General features: G+C 36.9%; 1 protein-coding gene across 3 annotated transcripts; it reads left to right on the top strand.

Annotated features, from left to right (window-relative positions):
- Window positions 1–12,681: 12,681 nt before the first annotated feature.
- Window positions 12,682–17,253, top strand: LOC109049186 (eukaryotic translation initiation factor 5A-1). 3 transcript variants are annotated; one of them, XR_006162447.1, is made up of 7 exons: window positions 12,682–13,134; window positions 14,425–14,599; window positions 14,972–15,076; window positions 15,161–15,292; window positions 15,373–15,445; window positions 15,784–15,834; window positions 16,377–17,253. XR_006162447.1 is itself a non-coding variant. In XM_042774939.1 (6 exons), exons 2-5 carry the CDS (start codon window positions 14,432–14,434, stop codon window positions 15,433–15,435), a joined length of 468 nt encoding a protein of 155 aa, XP_042630873.1. In that variant the 5' UTR covers window positions 12,685–13,134; window positions 14,425–14,431; the 3' UTR covers window positions 15,436–15,445; window positions 16,377–17,253. The 3 variants fall into 3 exon arrangements, 2 of the variants coding, with proteins under 2 accessions (XP_042630873.1, XP_042630874.1); XM_042774939.1 differs by lacking the exon at window positions 15,784–15,834 and having other exon boundaries at window positions 12,685–13,134; XM_042774940.1 differs by lacking the exons at window positions 12,682–13,134; window positions 15,784–15,834 and adding an exon at window positions 13,174–13,251.
- Window positions 17,254–17,323: the final 70 nt, after the last annotated feature.

Below are 17,323 nucleotides of genomic sequence, written 5' to 3'. Positions count from 1 at the left end.
TGGCCTGGCCGTTCAGACGGAGGTCGCATTTCAAAAGATCGGATACGTATCGGATTCAGGACCACATACCCAAGTGGCCTGGGTCACATTTAAAAAGATCGGATCTGTGTCGTTCAGACTGTCATGAAAAGATCAGATACAGGTCGCATAGAGGCAAAAAAATCGGAATTGGGTCGTTTCAGCCTGCAGTGTGAACGTAGCCAAAGGAAAACTAACTGTCATTAATTATTATAACCCATGTAAAGCATTAACAGATGATTTAATGAGAAGCATTAATAAAAGAAGCCATAGAGAAATATGGTGTGGGGATTTTAATGCTCATAATAGTTTATGGGGAAGTAAATACACAGATTTAAATGGTGAAATATTAGAAGAAATGATAAATGATAGGATGCTAGTATGTTTAAATAATGGTAATTGTACAAGGATAAATATTTATAAGAATGAGACATCATGTATTGACCTCACTTTAATTGATTGGAAAATAGCCAGCATACTGTATGTGAATGGGAAGTTGATCATGGCACAAGTATTGGAACTGATCACTTTCCAATATTATGTAAAGTAGATATTGATTTTAAAATTGATGAAATATATGTCCATCATAGATGGTGTTTTAAGAAAGCAAACTGGGAGAAATTTTCTGAATGGTGTATAGATGAATTAAATAAAATACATGTGGAAATAGATCAGAGTATTGATGAAATGAATCATAAGTTAAGTATGTTTATCATTGCAGCAGCAAGTCAGAGCATTCCTAGCAATATGAGTCAAAAGGGAAAAACTAATGTCCCATGGTGGAATGAGAAATGTTCAGGAGCTGTTAAGGACAGAAATAGAGCTTTTAAAAGGTTGCATGCAACACTTACAATGAACAATCTTATGGAATATCAAAGAAAAAAGGCTTTAGCAAGAAAAGTTATTAAGGAAGCAAAAAAAAAAGAATCTTGGAGACAATTCTGTTCAACAATTGGAAAAGAAACTACACTAAATAAAATGTGGATGATGGTTAAAAAGATGATAGGTAAATATAAACCCCCACGTTCCTGTATAAAGGAAGGACAAAATGAAGCAATATCAGATATGGAGAAAGCCAATTTACTTGGATACAAATTTGCAGAGATTCATAAAGGTAGTCATATGGATGAGTGTTTTAAGAGAAGAAAGGAAGAGATTCTAAATGCTAATAAAGACATTTTTAATCCTAGAGAGGGAAATATGTCTATATTAGATGCTGAATTTAGTTTATCAGAATTTAAAACGGCTTTAGGTAAGACAGGATACTCTTCGCCAGGATGTGATAATATATGTTATGTAATGATTAGAAATCTACCTGATAAATTCTTAGGAAAAATTTTTGAATTATTCAATAAGATATGGCAAGAGGGGAAATTACCAAAAGTTTGGAAAAGTGGAACCATCCTTCCATTTCCCAAACCAGGAAAGGATTCTAGCAATCCAGAGAATTATAGACCCATTGCTTTATCGTCACATTTAGGTAAATTAATGGAAAAGGTAGTAGTTGCACGGTTAAATTATTTTCTAGAATATAACTGTCCATTTAAACAATATCAAACAGGGTTTAGGAAAAGTAAATCAACTACTGATTCCTTAGTAAAGCTCAGCAATGAAATAGAGAAAACACTAGTTATGAAAGAGGTCATGGTGGCAGTATTTTTAGATATTGAAAAAGCGTATGACACTATGTGGAGAGAGGGTCTGTAAATTAAATTAGATAAAATGGGAATCAGTGGGAGAATGTATAATTATATACTAGACTTTCTATCACAACGTTCAATAAGAGTCAGAGTTGGTAATGGAATAAGTGAAGAGTTTATCAACAAAAAGTGGATTTCCCCAAGGGAGTGTTATTAGTCCCATATTATTCAATATTATGGTAAATGACATATTTCAAAAAGTTGGGGTAAGAAATGAAGGATTGTTGTATGCAGATGATGCTGTCATATGGAAAAGGGGACACAACATACATAACCAAAGCTATTCAAAAGGACATACAAGTTTTAGAACAATGGAGTATTGATTGGGGATTTAAATTCTCCATTCCTAAAACAAAGGTTATGTTTTTTACCAGAAAGAAGATACCAGAAAATGATAAAGTTCTGTTATATAATCAATCAATTGAAAGAGAGAAGAAATTTAAATATTTGGGGATGTGGTTGGATGAAAGGCTTACATGGAGACATCATATAGAGCATGTTGAAACAAAATGTAAAAAAGTTCTAAATCTAATGAGGATGATCACTGGGCAGTGTTGGGGAGCAGATAGAAAGTCTTTGAAGTACATTTATACAGCCTTAATAAGATCTTTTATAGACTATGGATGTGTAATTTATAGCTCAGCATGTAAAACTTCTTTAAGGAAACTTGAGAGGGTTCAATTCAAAGCTATAAGAATTACTATATAATAAATTAAAACAGCCCCCACAAGTGCGTTATTAGTAGAATCTGAGGAATATCCGCTTAGTCTAAGATATATTAAGTTGTTAGGCTGATGGGAAGTATCAATAATCCAGCAATTTCAGTTCTTAATGATTGCTGGGAGTATCACACAGAATCAAAAGGGTTTGCCTGGAACATTAACAGTATAGCAGAACAATACAGAATTAAAGAATTTAAATTTAGTCCTTCACTGGTTTTAAGTGCGGTTCCCCCATGGTTTCTTCCATCACCAGAGGTTAACAGTGAACTACTGAAAGAAAAGAAAGAGTATCCAAATGAACAAAGTTTTGCAGCATATTGCCAGAGATGTGCAAAATGGGCATTGTGGTATTGGGATATATGTCCCAGAATTTAACAAAAGAGAGGGGTATAGACTAAATAATATTTTATCTGTATACTCTATTGAAATGACTGGGTTAATAACAGCCCTTAGGTGGATTGAAGAGGTTAAGACATTGAGAAATGTTATCTGTACAGATTCCATGGCAGCTTTACACAGTCTAGATACAGGTTACTCTTCAAGGGAAGATTTGATTATTGAAATTAAATATTTGTTACTACAACTCAAGAACCTTAGAATCAGTATTCAGTTTTGTTGGGTTCCAGCTCATATAGGCATTAAAGGTAATGAGGAGGCAAATAATATTGCAAAAAAAAAAAAAAATGTTGGAAAACAAAAATATAGGAATTAATTTTCCAATGGGTAAGGGTGAAGCCAAATCCATAAGCAAATCAGTAATTGTACAAAAATGGCAAAGGGAATGGGAGGCAGAATTTAATGCAAGACACTACCATAAATATCAGAAGAAGGTGACAGGGAAAAGGGTTACTTCACGGAGTCTAAACAGAAGGGAAGAAGTGGTCTATACCAGACTTAGACTAGGACATACAGGACTTAACTCCACTTTACATATAGTAGGAAAAGGGTATGGGTTTATGCATAATGTGCCAAGACAGAGAAGATGTTAATCATGTACTTTTTACTTGTGAGAAGTATAATGATAATAGAATAATCTGGCAGGAAATGGAAGGGGAGAACTCTATTCATGAAATTCTGGAAGAAAAGGGCATGACAAGGGAGAGACTTAAAGCTTTATTTAGTTATCTTAATAATACTGGTTTAATGAAAAGAGTATAAGCCCCCCCCCCCCCACACATTTTTTTTTTTTTTTGAAGTAATAGAAGCCTAGACTCTATTACGTTCATGGTATTACACACTCCTGTACAATTGGTGGTGGTATACTACAAAATAGTCATCTGCCAAGAATCAGAAGAAGAAGAACTACTGCCACTGCAACAGACCAGGAAGTCGAACACTGGGTTAAAAGATGGCTGCAGCTTGCGAGAGATGGGATGGAGGCCAGGTGAGAAGATTTAAAGGTGCATTATGTAATATGGACAGCCAGCAGTTGAACTGGGTGCTGCAAACATAATATTTTAATGCTTTAATTCTGTCAAAAATACAAAGATTTTGTCTTCTCCTGTCTCAAGGTTGTTGGTATCGGATTGCTTTTTGGCTCTGACCCTCACTTGCCCCTGACCTCGTGTCTGAATTACCCTCTGGATTGATGTTTTTTGGTTTTGACTCCTGCCTGTTTCATGGACTCCCCTTTTGATCTGCTCATGGTTAGTTAGCTAGTTATCAAACTGTTGAATTGAATTCTCTATTTCTTTGACTCCTCTTGCAGAAATTTGTTGTGCTCCTCTGGTTAACAATGTATCAGTTCAGTGAGAATAGTTGAATGTATATACTTTATTGGAATCCTGTATGTATCTGTAATAGGGCTGTGTGATTAATCGAAATCGAATTGCAATCACGATTTGAGACGTTGCGATTTGCTAATCGCAAAACCTGCGATGTGGATGTGATATTAGTCTGTTCCGGAGCATATGCATGACTGCCAGCCTTGTGTGTTAATGTTAATTTGCAAGAGCTGTGTCAAAACACATATCAAGAGCTCCCTTATCAGTTCTGCTTTCAGTACTGGAGAGTAAAATATACATTCCTAGATGTTTTTATTAGTACATATACGTTATCTTGCACATTTTATCTCCCCAACAGATTCTAATTTGAAGTTTATAATGCATGTTCGCGATTCCCAATTCAGAAGACCGCACACACAGCCTGTGTCTCTGAATGCTTCTCATACTTGCTCCTCTCATCCGCGTCTCACGGAGGATTCGTTTACAATTGCCGTACATACACAGCCTGTTTCGTAAGCCTTGTTTATACTCGGTATACTCCACACTGCAAGCCTCTACGAGCCCATCTGGCAATATGGACAAGGCTTGACACGGCTGCAACCTGTGTCAACTCGCACCTGTCTCCGTATTTAACACAAATGTAAATTCAGTTTAACTGCTTTGTTAATTTCACTTGGAAGAAATGAAACATTCAGCATATTTTCAACTTGTTCTTAAAATCCTAAATACTTAAAAATGAATAAATCATCCTATTCCTGTGAAATTCAGTAATTAAGTTAATCCTGTAAAAGTAGTAATACCATTATAATATTCCCTGCTGATAAAAAAAAAAAATAGAACTCCTCCCAAAACACAATAGAAAATTTAATGGATTTAAGGGTTATAATGGCAATTATATTGGTTTTAATGTAAACTATAATGGTGTCTACTGGTATTTGATGGATTCTATTGGTGGGATGTAATCTGGCAGATGGGAAACAATAGAACAACAGTAATTATTATTGGAATAATGCCCAAAACACACTACAAAAAGGAATTTTGTAATTGTTTTAATGGAAACCATAAGAATTTCTGTGATGGTTTCTATTGTTTGTTTGTTTTTTTCAGCAGGGTAACAAAACCCATACTGTGCTGCACACTATTGACAATATTAAGCTAAAGCTTGACTTTACAAAATTAAAATCGCAAATCAAATTCCAATATGTCAAAAAAAAAAAAAAAATTGCAATTACATATTTTCCCCAAATCGCACAACCCTAATATGTTATGTGATATACATGCCATGTGTATATGTTGTCTTTCATTTACTAACTGCTAGTTTTCTTTAAAAAATAAATAAATAACACTAGCTTCTCTAATCTTTTTGAATTCTATCTGTTTTTTAATACAATTAACAAAAGCAAAAAAAAAGGCCTCTAAAACTAGCATGCTCTATTCTTTTTCTATACTATCTGTTTTCTTTTTATGTAATTAAAAAAAAAAAAAGTTGCTACGTGTACTGCCTTAAGCTAACTGAGACTTGTTAAAACACTTGCACATCTATGCTCTTTTGTTGATTTTTATTGCTTCCATTGTCCTCATTTGTAAGTCGCTTAGGATAAAAGTGTCTGGTAAATGTAATGCAAATGTGTATAACTATATTTATAAATATTTATCTGTATTTTTTATTTTGTAATAATGTAAATGTATTTGTTTTATATCTATACATGCATTTGTATTTCTGATTTCTCTGTCTATGTATAGATATATTTTTAAATATCTGTATTTGTCTAATTTTTATATTTTAATAAAACAGTTGACCATATGAGTGTTTTTATTCTTGATGAATTACATATGCTTTTGTATGTAGAAAGGGTAAATGTGGGCCATATCTAACCCAGAAGTCAGCCACAACTGGACCAGATCTGGGCCACATCTCAGAAATGGCGTGGGTGACATCTGGACCAAGTGTTGCCAATGCCATTTGTGAGATGCAGCCAAGAGCTGGTCCAGATGTCACCCACACTATTTCTGAGATGTGGCCCAGATCCGGTCCAGTTGTGGCTGACATCTGTCATCGGGTTGAGTCATCTGCGTCATTCCATGCGGTATTTGGGCCAGAAGAATGTGGGAGATGTGGGCCAGAACTGGGCCACATGTCATTTGCTATCTGGGATGTGTTCCTTTAATTTCTCTTTATTCTGTAACTACAGAAACAGAATATAAGAGACAATCAGACTGTCCAGTGAGAAGCTAGTTATAAATGGTAAAATAAGTCCCACATAGGATGACGGTAACCGTGGTTTATATAAACCATTTATCTACAGCTTTCTCCATACAACATGCAAAGTAGCACATGGAAGTAGTGAATTAAACTTTCTTTCTGTCCGCCACAAAAATGAAACCACTTGCTGAAAGACGCTACTGTTGAAACGTAAAGCAAAACACAAGATACAAACAGCAATTTTGTCAGACACATTTCACCCCACATACATGACATGTTCATTACTATGATCTGCAGTAAGTCACTGAACCCCTACCGATAACTTTTCTCTCAGGCTGAGGTTGCTCCGATGCTCATCTTCTCTCCCTGGATTTAACCCCCTCCCTCCGACTCTCCAAACTTTTAGTTGTGTGTCTTGTCCACCTCAAACTTTTTATTCCGATTCCCTGTCAGGAAGGATCGACTTAACCTCGATTTAATTGGTGTTCAAGCGACCAATTAGCTTCATCCAGCTCCAGCTTCATCGCCTGAGTGGGGGATCTATGACGTCACTTTGTAGGCGGATCGGCTGTTAGCCATGGTTCCCTCGACAAAAAGCCTATACTTTTAGATTATCGCAAAAAAATAAGCTCTGTATTCAACCATATTTGAACAACAATTCATAAAAATCATGAAACTTACACGTTTTGTCCATCAAGATAATCTTCACAAAATATTATAACTTTGATGAATTTTGAAGCCTAAATAAAAGCATCAGAACTTAAAAGCTAAACTTACGAACTACAGCACCACGGTCGCTGGCCTTCAGCATCACCACCACCACACTTCCCACAACTTTGACTTTATTTAACTGGAATAAATACAAAACTAGAGCCAAAGTAAAACTGAAATGAGATATTAATAATAAATAGTATAGTGAATAAATTAAATAATCATAACTAAAGTACACATGAAAGCACGTATTTCTGTACATTTCGAAATAAGGTGCATTAAAAGTCAATAAATCCTTGATTAATATGAATATTTTAATTAAAAACGTGTCTCCACGAACTATTCAATAGAATTCTTGTGCATTTAATCTGTTAAATAACAGCAGAGTGAGCGAGTTTTTGGATATGGTAATATTACACTTATTTTAGTGAATAAAGTACCACATTTCAGCTTTGTTAGGGTGGGTAAATTACACAAAATGTTATTTTTTCCTTGCTTCTAGAAAATCCTCAATCTATATGCTCCGTAATAGCTTCATGCGTAATATGACTTTATCTTACGAACCCAGTCTCCGCATCAGTAGAAAAAGCGATAAAATGAGCATCTTCCATCTGAAGACTTGTGTTGCATCCCTGCTGAAAAAAAACAGCATATGCTGGTTAAGTATGTTTTGACGCTGGGATGCTGGTTTATGCTGGTTTATGCTGGTCCTTTTGCTGGTTTATGCCGGTCCTTTGCCAGCACATGACATGGCTGGTTTATGCTGGTCCTTTGCCAGCTGTTTTTTTCAGCAGGGATTTAAAAAAAAAAAAAAAAAAAAAAAAAAAAAACCTTGTCAACCAACAATATAAAATGCGGGAAATTATTAATTGGTTATTAATCGGTGGTTCCTGTGGCTCAGTGGTAGAGCATTGCGTTAGCAGCGCAAAAGGTTGTGGGTTCGATTCCCAGGGAACACACATACTGGTAAAAAAAAAAAAATAAAAATGTCTAGCCCGAATGCACTGTAAGTCGCTTTGGATAAAAGCGTCTGATAAATGCATAAATGTAAATGGTTATTACAAATTATACTATGACTGGAAAATACTATAAATTGATCAACTGTTCGGCATAATGACGCTTAATGTCTCCGCCAGCGCCTGTAGTCCCATTTAGCAATTTGTTAGCAACCGTCTTTTTTAAGAAACATAACAGTTTTAAAAAATCACGAGTGGGGTGTAACTGGTGTGTTTTATGTCGTAGAATAAAACGTGAAAGTATCTTGAGCCTGTGTGAACCACAGACCTTATTTTAGGGATCTAACCAAAATCCCATAAAAAAAAAAAAAAAAAAAAAAAAAAAAAAAACATTGACTCTGGGACGATGAAACCGGAAGTGCTAAAACACAAACTCGCTTCTGGGTTTTTGCCACTGATCTGTCATATATAGATCAGTGGTTTTTGCCTACAAAGTGACATCATAGTTCCACCACTCTATTACGACTTTTGAAATAAATTCGCTAATGTTTTCTATATGATTATGTTGTTCATTGTAATGTCATAATCCAGCTTCTTATCTATCTGTCTATCTATCTATCTATCTATCTATCTATCTATCTATCTATCTATCTATCTATCTATCTATCTATCTATCTATCTATCTATCTATCTCTTGTAGATATTTATAGGCTAGATCAGGGCTTCTACTCCCATATATGAAATACAGGGAATACAGTGGAATAGTGGATTACAATAAGGTTAGTAGTATACAACCCAACCCTAATAGTCAAATAATATTTTTTTAATCATACCCTTATTGGGGGCTGAGCTCCCCTAAAATGAAAATCCTAGAAACGCCCCTGGGCTAGATGCCCATTTTAAAGCATATGTATTTCCTTACAGTGATATACAATACATCAGACGAATGCACTCGTTCTTTTGTAGAGGATATCAGGAGTCGTCAGTGGAAAAAAAGACAAAGCACAAATAAGTAAGCCTGGTCATTTACATTTAGTCATTGATGGAATTGTATATCGTTGTGCTTGTGCCACCCACTCCTCTTCGTCGCAAAACCCGTTCTACACATAGGTCACCAGATTCAGATTTCACTTGACTATATTTAACCACCACATGATTAGATTTGGTCAGATTCTTCCCACACCTTTATTTGACAAACGTAACTTTTCCTGTAAATATGATTTTCACCCTGAAATTATGAAACCGTGTTTGCAACAATTTTAAAAGATATAATGTCTGATTTTATATGATTTTTACTAAACAGTACAGAATTTCTCTCTCTAATGCAGGGGGTCGGCAACCTATGGCAAGCGTGCCAACCGTGGCACGCAGAGGGATAATCGCTGGCACGCGAGCAATAGGGAAAACTGCATACTGACGTACATTTTGAGGTAATAACGTCTCAGTCACACAGCCTGTTAGGAGAAATAAATACTTTTAATGTGTGAGAATTAACTTGCTCTAGTCTACGGATGCGCGCGCGACCGCTGCACATACTGGGCGCTTCAGATCAAAGCCTCAGCGGTCTAACAGCGCTCGTCAATGTCAAAATGACTGAGATGGCCAATCAAATCAAAGTAGGCGGGGTTTACTGTTCACAGAAGCAGAACGCGAAGCCTCAGTTCAACGTTAAAGAGAGCAAGGTAAGATAAAGCTGCAAATCATTTAATATTAGTCAACTTTTAATGATAAGTTTACAATAGAAATGTTAAATGACCGACAGCTATATCCAGTGTTGCAAACTAGCTACTCTATTTTTTTTTCTCAAATATGGCCACTTGATTTTGAGAGAGACAGAGAGAGAGAGAGAGAGAGAGATTTGTAAATTGTCTGCGTCTGTCCCTCTCTACAAACAATGAAGCTGAGTTTAGTTCATTAAAAACAGCGATTTTACCCCCCTCCTTGCTGAGAAACAGGGGCGTCGGACTGGGGGTAAAACCAGTACTGATTACCAGGGCCCCAAAGGAAGAGAGGGCCCTTGAAAAGTCTGGAATATATTTTATTTTACCTGGATATTTTCATGGGGGCCCATCAGGACTGCCTATGCATAGGGCCGGGATCTTCTGCAGCGCCCCTGCTGAGAAATATAATGTAGCGATTCAGTATCGATTAATAAAAGTTGCTTGGCAGTGTGTAGGCTACAAGAAGTTTATGAGCTTCTGATTGTTACTTTTTGAACAGCGCGATCTCAGATCTCTGTGTGCAAGTGGTGTGTGTGTGTGCGCGCAATTAAAGCAGCGCATTAATATATAACGGTGATTAAACTGAACAGTTTTAATGCATTGGCCTTGTCACACACACATAAAGTGATATTCAGTATGGTCACACTGTATATCTGTTATTCAAGAAACTTTTGAAAAGTAAAAAAAAACTATTTATGAAAAAAATCTTCAGATACTATTTGCATGAAAATCAAATAGGCCTATTGTTTTTTTTTTGTTGTATCATTTAAAAATGTGTATGCACTGTACAAAGCTTTAATGCATTCTGTATATAATGTATCTTAGACATAGGATATTTTAACTATTTAGTAAACAAAGGATATGTAAATATAAAATATACAAAAGAGCTATAAGAAATTCGCACTACTGACTGATTATTTCAGCTAGACATGAAGCACACTTTTCACTTCGAAAGCGTTGCCACATCACAAAAGAGAAACACATTCTGATCCTACCTCTCACTTACAGGCAAAAGTAATAAGTGCATAATAGGAAATAAGAAATAATAAGAAAATATGACTCAGAAAGCAAACAAATATTTGACTACTGAGAGGTTGGTCTTCATTGTGAAATGTCGGTGTATTCTGACTTTATTATTATTATTATTTAATTTAATTTTTTTGTTGTTGCAAGAAACATTTAAATATCAATTATTTCATTATATCACAGTAAATGTTTTTGCCAGTGACCGGGGATGTAGTGATGATCCCTCTGGTCTACTTTATATTGCTACTTTATATTGTGTGCTCAGCAGGTTTCGTGAAGTTTTCAGTTTTCCTTTAGGATTTATAGGATTTTGGGTTAATTTGGACAGGCCCCTTTTCTAAATGACCCCTTTATAGCTTCCCAAAGGGTCAATGTTTTGATAATTATTGGCCTAGAGAGTCCAGAAAATTGTTTTTGTGTTTTTTTCAAAGTAGAGCAAAAAACCTAGGACTAGTTCTCAAAAGTAGTTTTTTTTTTTTACATCTCATTTATTCATTTAACAAACAATTTGATTGACAGCAGTGGTTCTAGAGGCAAAGTTTTCCGGAATGTGGAGTTATATCGTATGATACGAATATTGCGCGTATGTACAATCATTTACGCCCTTGAAAGATGCAGTATCATCCCCCACTGGCCAATATCTTTCAAATTCCTCCCTGACTTTTTAGGCTGTGAGTCGAACAGGCCCACCATGTTTTGTTCCAATCGGGCTCCGTTAATCTGGTCTAACAGGTGCTCAAATTTTGTCAGCCAATGGCAGCCATGTTTTTTGAGATACGCAAATGTCCTTCTGGACACTTGTGGCACTTTGGACCAAGACCGTACACATGTTGAAAGGACAAATGATTGCACTCTTAATAACAAATGGTTATAGCCATTTTTTTTGTTTTTTCCTCTAATAGGGCCACCAAGTGGCCAAACTCAATTTTTTCCTGTGACCTCAGACTGAGCTCTTACATAAGTGTTCTGAGTTTGGGGAACGTATCTCATTCCGTTCAGGAGTTATCATTTTACTAAAAGTGGCCCTACCCTTTTCGAACGTTTTGGCATCCATTTTGTCCAGCGTGAGCCAAGGATTCTAACAACATACGATACTTGCGACTGACGGTTAATTACGCCGCCTTCACACTGGCAATTGAAATCAGCTCCGATACGGCTACGATATGAACGGAAGTCATTCATTTCCTATGGAGATTCGCAGGCCGCATGCGAATGGCTCTGAACCGGGTCCGAACAAGTGCGGTGCGAAAAAAATCGTGTCCGTTGGTCAACCGGATGCGTTAAAAAAATTTAACTCTTGCAAAAGGCTACGGACGGTTCCTATCCGACAATTCCAGTGGAAGTTGGCATGGTTATGGTACTGATAAAGAAACCTGAATTCTTAACTTTTAATAAAATAAATAATGATTTTATAACGATAAGTTGTCATGTCATTTTTTATTTTCATGATTTTCTAACATTAGGGTAAAGAAAAATGTATAGCCTGAATGCACTGTAAGTCGCTAAATGTATATATATATTATTCCGATTGATGTCTCTATAACCCTCATCAGAGAGATCATAGGGAATTGCACATTCACATACTGACAAGATCAATCTTTCTAATCTCTCTGCCATTTTTGTTCTACTCGTTTCTGAAGCTTTCCGACGCTTTTCAGCGGTGTAGTTCGAGGTCCACTGGGGGCGTATTGTGTATTACGGAGCTGATTTCAACTGCCAGTGTGAAGGTGGCGTTAGGAGTTATGAGCGATTTCGTACTTTTGATCGCTGTAGCGCCCCCGTCAGGCCGATTGGGGCAAACCTTGGTGACGTAGGCGGTGTGAGTACTACCATCCCTCCAAGTTTCAAGTCTCTACGTATTACGGTTTGGTCTGCAGTTTTGCGTGGAGATCGCTGATCCGTTACCATTCTATCAATTACAAGAGGGGTTCAGCGCGTAACACTCACAAACATTGTGAGACAGGCGCTCTCACCCGTCCCAGAGATTAAAGAGCGAGGGTGAATGCGCATGCGCGGTTAGGAGGAAACGGCTGAGGTTCATTTCATGCTATGTGTGGTCGACTTCGTACCGATCAGAGTGATAGAGCGAGGGACATAGCGTAAAGAAAGGGGAGTTAAGGATTCACGCTTTGGGTCAGCCAACTGAACGTGTTGATTAAACTGCAAGAGGGGAACACGAAACGTCTGTAATGACAGCAGAGTCAAGTGAATTAAGTGAATAAACACAAGCGACATTGCGCGGCTGATAGCAAGAGAGGCAGATAGATCCGAGAAGAGAAGAGAGGAAAAAGGGATATCCAGTCGGACTAACAAGTTGGGTTGCCCCGAAAACGTGGACAAGGCTGTCAAACAGGTAAATAGCCCCTTAAACAATTCAAACAGCGGGCGTCATCCCGCGTAGCAACAACCTCCTCCCTCGAGATTGTCCTTTATCTATTTCACGCTTTTTGTCTCCTTAACAAAGCAAACAGTAAGACTAGATGGAGCATCTGTTGTAAATTGCGATGTATCCGCTGGAAATTTGCACTTATTTGTTTCCGCGAGTAATTTAGAATGACGACAACATATTTTCTTTGGGCGTTGGGTGCAAAAACTAAACACAATTAAAATACGCATTAAAGTTGCTACGCGGCACGAAGACGAGATCAAAAAACTTGATCATAACTCAAGACGGCATGAGTCCACGCTGCGCCTCGCATCGTGGATTAGCTCAGCCTTACATCATAGGAAACCTTTTATGCACATTTATTCACATTATAGTTCGATTGTGGGTCTGGTTCATGCGCTGTCATCTGCAGTTCAGCGGTAACATACTTGCACCTGCTTGGCTGCGATTAGTGCGCTGCTCGGCGGGCCTTCGGTTTCTGATCAGTACGCAGTGGTGGATCCAGCAGGCCTCATAGATAGCAACGAGCTCACTGCGGCTGGAAGACACACGTGTCCTCACGAATGCGGCTCAGACTCTCCATTGTTCAAATATACATGGTTCTTATTTCCTGTAAAATGTCTCATTATTGAGCTGTGCGGGTTGTGTGGATTATCTCAAGCTACATATGCAGCTCATTAGACCTTGCGAAGCGCAGTGATTATTAATTTGATATCGTTTCAAAAGTGGAATTCGGATGTTTTAGCACTTTTAATGTGTATTGAAATGGCTTCAAGTATCGATATGTGCATGATCATATTTCACTTGACTTGACATTTTGGCCCTTCCCACGTGAATACTTGCAGACCACAACTGCGCACAGTACACTGAATAATGTAAAGCCACTCAAGTGCGGTGTTCTCTAGCCGTTTAATTACGACTATGCTATTATTGACAATTATTATTTAGGGGTAATTATATATTTACAACAGCTAAGCATGTCAGAAGTTCAGTTCACAGGTGCCATGCTCTTGTTGGTTTAAATAGCTTCTGCAAACCCAGAGAGTCATTGGACTACAATTAATGAATGACAGTGCTGGGTTTTAATTGATTAAAATTACACATGATTTTAATTTTTTAAAGGATGAGAAAGAAAATTTGTTTCAGGGAATGAACAAGTTGTTACATCTTGATGAATGGTTGATTTTATACTGGTCTGTTTGTTTATTTAAAGAATGGCAAGATTAACCACTGTACTTGTGGCTTATCAATCCTTAGATAAAACATGGCAGATGCTGACCTGGACTTCACAACAGGCGATGCTGGTGCCTCTGCTACCTACCCCATGCAATGCTCTGCCCTGCGCAAAAATGGTTTTGTGGTGCTAAAAGGTCGACCATGCAAGATTGTGGAAATGTCAACATCTAAGACTGGCAAACATGGACATGCCAAGGTGAGTGATGGTCTGTGACAAAGTAGAAAAATATAGCAGTTGACAACTTAGCTAGACGAGTGCACATCATTTTCCTTTACCTTGAATTCAGTAACACTGATTTGAATAGATGCATACATCTGTTAGATGAGTACATTAGAGCAAAACACATTTTATTTAGCAGTCATAGTATTGATGTTAACTGTAAACATCAATACTAGTTCCAGAAGTTCCAGAAGTCTCTCTATACAAGGTTTTATAAATTAGTTGCATGGGCATGTGAAATGGAGGCCATTCATTCACACAATGTGAGGGATGATAGGATGAAATGAAGTGAGCTGATTTTGAATAGCAGCAAAGTAAGCCCCATGCTTCCCTTTATTTTGTTTAAAGGTTCACATGGTGGGCATTGACATCTTCTCTGGCAAAAAGTATGAGGATATCTGTCCCTCAACCCACAATATGGATGTCCCTAACATCAAAAGAATGGACTACCAGGTATGTCATTGGGAATATTAGACACAGTTGTACTGTAAGTAAATCATACAGTTTTTCACAAATTTCAGTTTTTCCACTTTTTAGCTTATTGGCATACAGGATGGCTACCTGTCTCTGCTCCAGGACAGCGGTGAGGTCAGAGAAGACCTAAAAATGCCAGAAGGAGACCTGGGCAAAGAGATAGAAAGCAAGTTTGATGCCGGTGAGGAAATCCTGGTAAGTGTCCTTAAATCAACCACCTTTCAAATGTCACTGAGCAAACGTTAATAGTGTAACCTCTTCATGTTTCTTTGCAGATCACGGTCTTGTCTGCTATGAATGAGGAGGCTGCAGTAGCTATCAAAGCCATGGCTAAATAAAACACAGCAGGTATATGGAGCTCTTACTGCTGTGTGCACATACTCACCTGCTAACTAGGACCGGAGCGACTGTGCCTCACCAGTGTGCTTGCAGCAAAGCACTTATTCAAATGTTTACTTTTACTTTACACAGTGAAACAAACCTTGTAATAATGTTTTTTTATATATATATATATATATATATATATATATATATATATATATATATATATTTTGTCTAGATGCAATCAGTATCCAGTCCAGGATGTTTAATAATGTATATAAAAGGGTTCAAACAAGGTTTTATAATGGAATCCCACTTTACATAGAATACTACTTTACATAAAATACTTTGCTGTTTGCACACAGGTACTTCTGTGTATCACAGATGTAGGACTGCTGCAGTGTTTGATGTATCTGGTATGTAAAAGCAGTGACTAAGATGTAAATAGAATTTTCAGATTTCATTTTGTATTTTCTGTACCGGCTAAACCGTAAGAACTTAACATGCTGTATTGTAAAAATAACTTTTTAAGAAGCACTATAGTACCATACTATAGACAATTATGATATGTGTTAAAATTACCCATATCTGATGTTCCTCTGAGTTAATGGGGGAGTCATTAAGTGATTGCATAGTGGCTTATTGTGCACTTTGACTTTGGGCTTCAAAATGAATGGCAGATATCCAAGCAATTATTTCACACTCTGTTTAGTAATGGCGAACCCAATTATTTCTGTAGACCACTTGTCTACATTTATATAGAATCTTTGTTTAGGACATCCATATATTTTTGACTGAAGATTTTTACAAGTTTTCCTCCTACTATTTGTGAGTTGTGGATATGGACTTACCTTTAGCTTCATCTTTTTTTTCTTTCTTTCTTTTTCTACTTCCTTGCTTGTTACTTTTATCGCCCCTTCTTCACTCATTCCTGCCTGTACTTCTTTCTTCCTTTCAGGGTTTGACAAGAGGCATTGGACCTGGATATGAGAGAATTAGACCTCCACAATCCTATTCTCCCTCCTTTATTCTTTCTCATTCTTTCTTTCTTTTTTTTTTTTTTTTTTTAGTAGCCCATGTAGTTAAATTTAAAATCTTGAAAATAAATTTCATAATCAAAATATTCTAAACCAAATAACATTTTTCAGAAACAAAAGGTACATAAGAAACAAATAACAGATATGATTGTTATGAGTGGACAAAAGTACCATAGTGATGGACGGCTGGGGTGGGTAAAGGATTTATTTGTATTTATTAATTTTCGGGGAGGGGATATCGTAACTGTCTTTACTAGCACAAGTGTGTCTGTTTTAATTTTAAGATAACTACCCCTCATATGTTCCTTGCTAACTTAAATCACAATGGTAAATAGCTATAAGAGGTATGTTATGTGGTTGATTTTATTAATGAGCAATTATAGTGCAAAGGGAGCGTAAAAAGCTCAAGTGCAGAATCTCCTGTAAAGGACAGATACAAAGGCAATGACATGAGTAATAGGATGCAGTTTTGTGTCTTCACTACAGGACCAAGTGCTCTGCTTAACTTCCCTTTTATCTTTCATTAGCTTAAAGCAAAAGACCCTTGGCAGGGGGTGACAATATCACACAACTTGGAGTATACAGATGGATGATGCAGTAAGACTTTGAATAATTTTTTGCTCTTTATTCCCACACTCCCTCTCCCCTGATGAGACTGATAACACAGGGGAAGCCAGCATCACAATTTTATCAAAATTTCCCAAGTTTTGGATGTTTGAGTATACTCTGAAGTGAAAAGAGGTTCCATTAGCCTTATTTTTAATTGAAATAAACACACATACTTCTGCCTATAATGTACTCAGTCTTGACCTGTAGTGCTTTGCTTAATACTTGCTGTTCATGTTTGATGGACAAACAATCAAGTACC

Source organism: Cyprinus carpio, chromosome A18 (assembly GCF_018340385.1).
Source record: "Cyprinus carpio isolate SPL01 chromosome A18, ASM1834038v1, whole genome shotgun sequence".
Classification (NCBI taxonomy): Eukaryota; Metazoa; Chordata; class Actinopteri; order Cypriniformes; family Cyprinidae; genus Cyprinus; species Cyprinus carpio.
This window is presented reverse-complemented; position numbering and strand designations above follow the sequence as displayed.

What these genes read in the sequence shown, in the direction of transcription:
- LOC109049186 (XM_042774939.1), top strand. Translation starts at nt 14,432, where the DNA reads ATGGCAGATGCTGACCTGGACTTCACAACAGGCGATGCTGGTGCCTCT. An exon ending in TCAAAAGAATGGACTACCAG is followed by an intron (nt 15,077 to 15,160) that starts GTATGTCATTGG and finishes TCCACTTTTTAG; the next exon opens with CTTATTGGCATACAGGATGG. An exon ending in ATGCCGGTGAGGAAATCCTG is followed by an intron (nt 15,293 to 15,372) that starts GTAAGTGTCCTT and finishes GTTTCTTTGCAG; the next exon opens with ATCACGGTCTTGTCTGCTAT.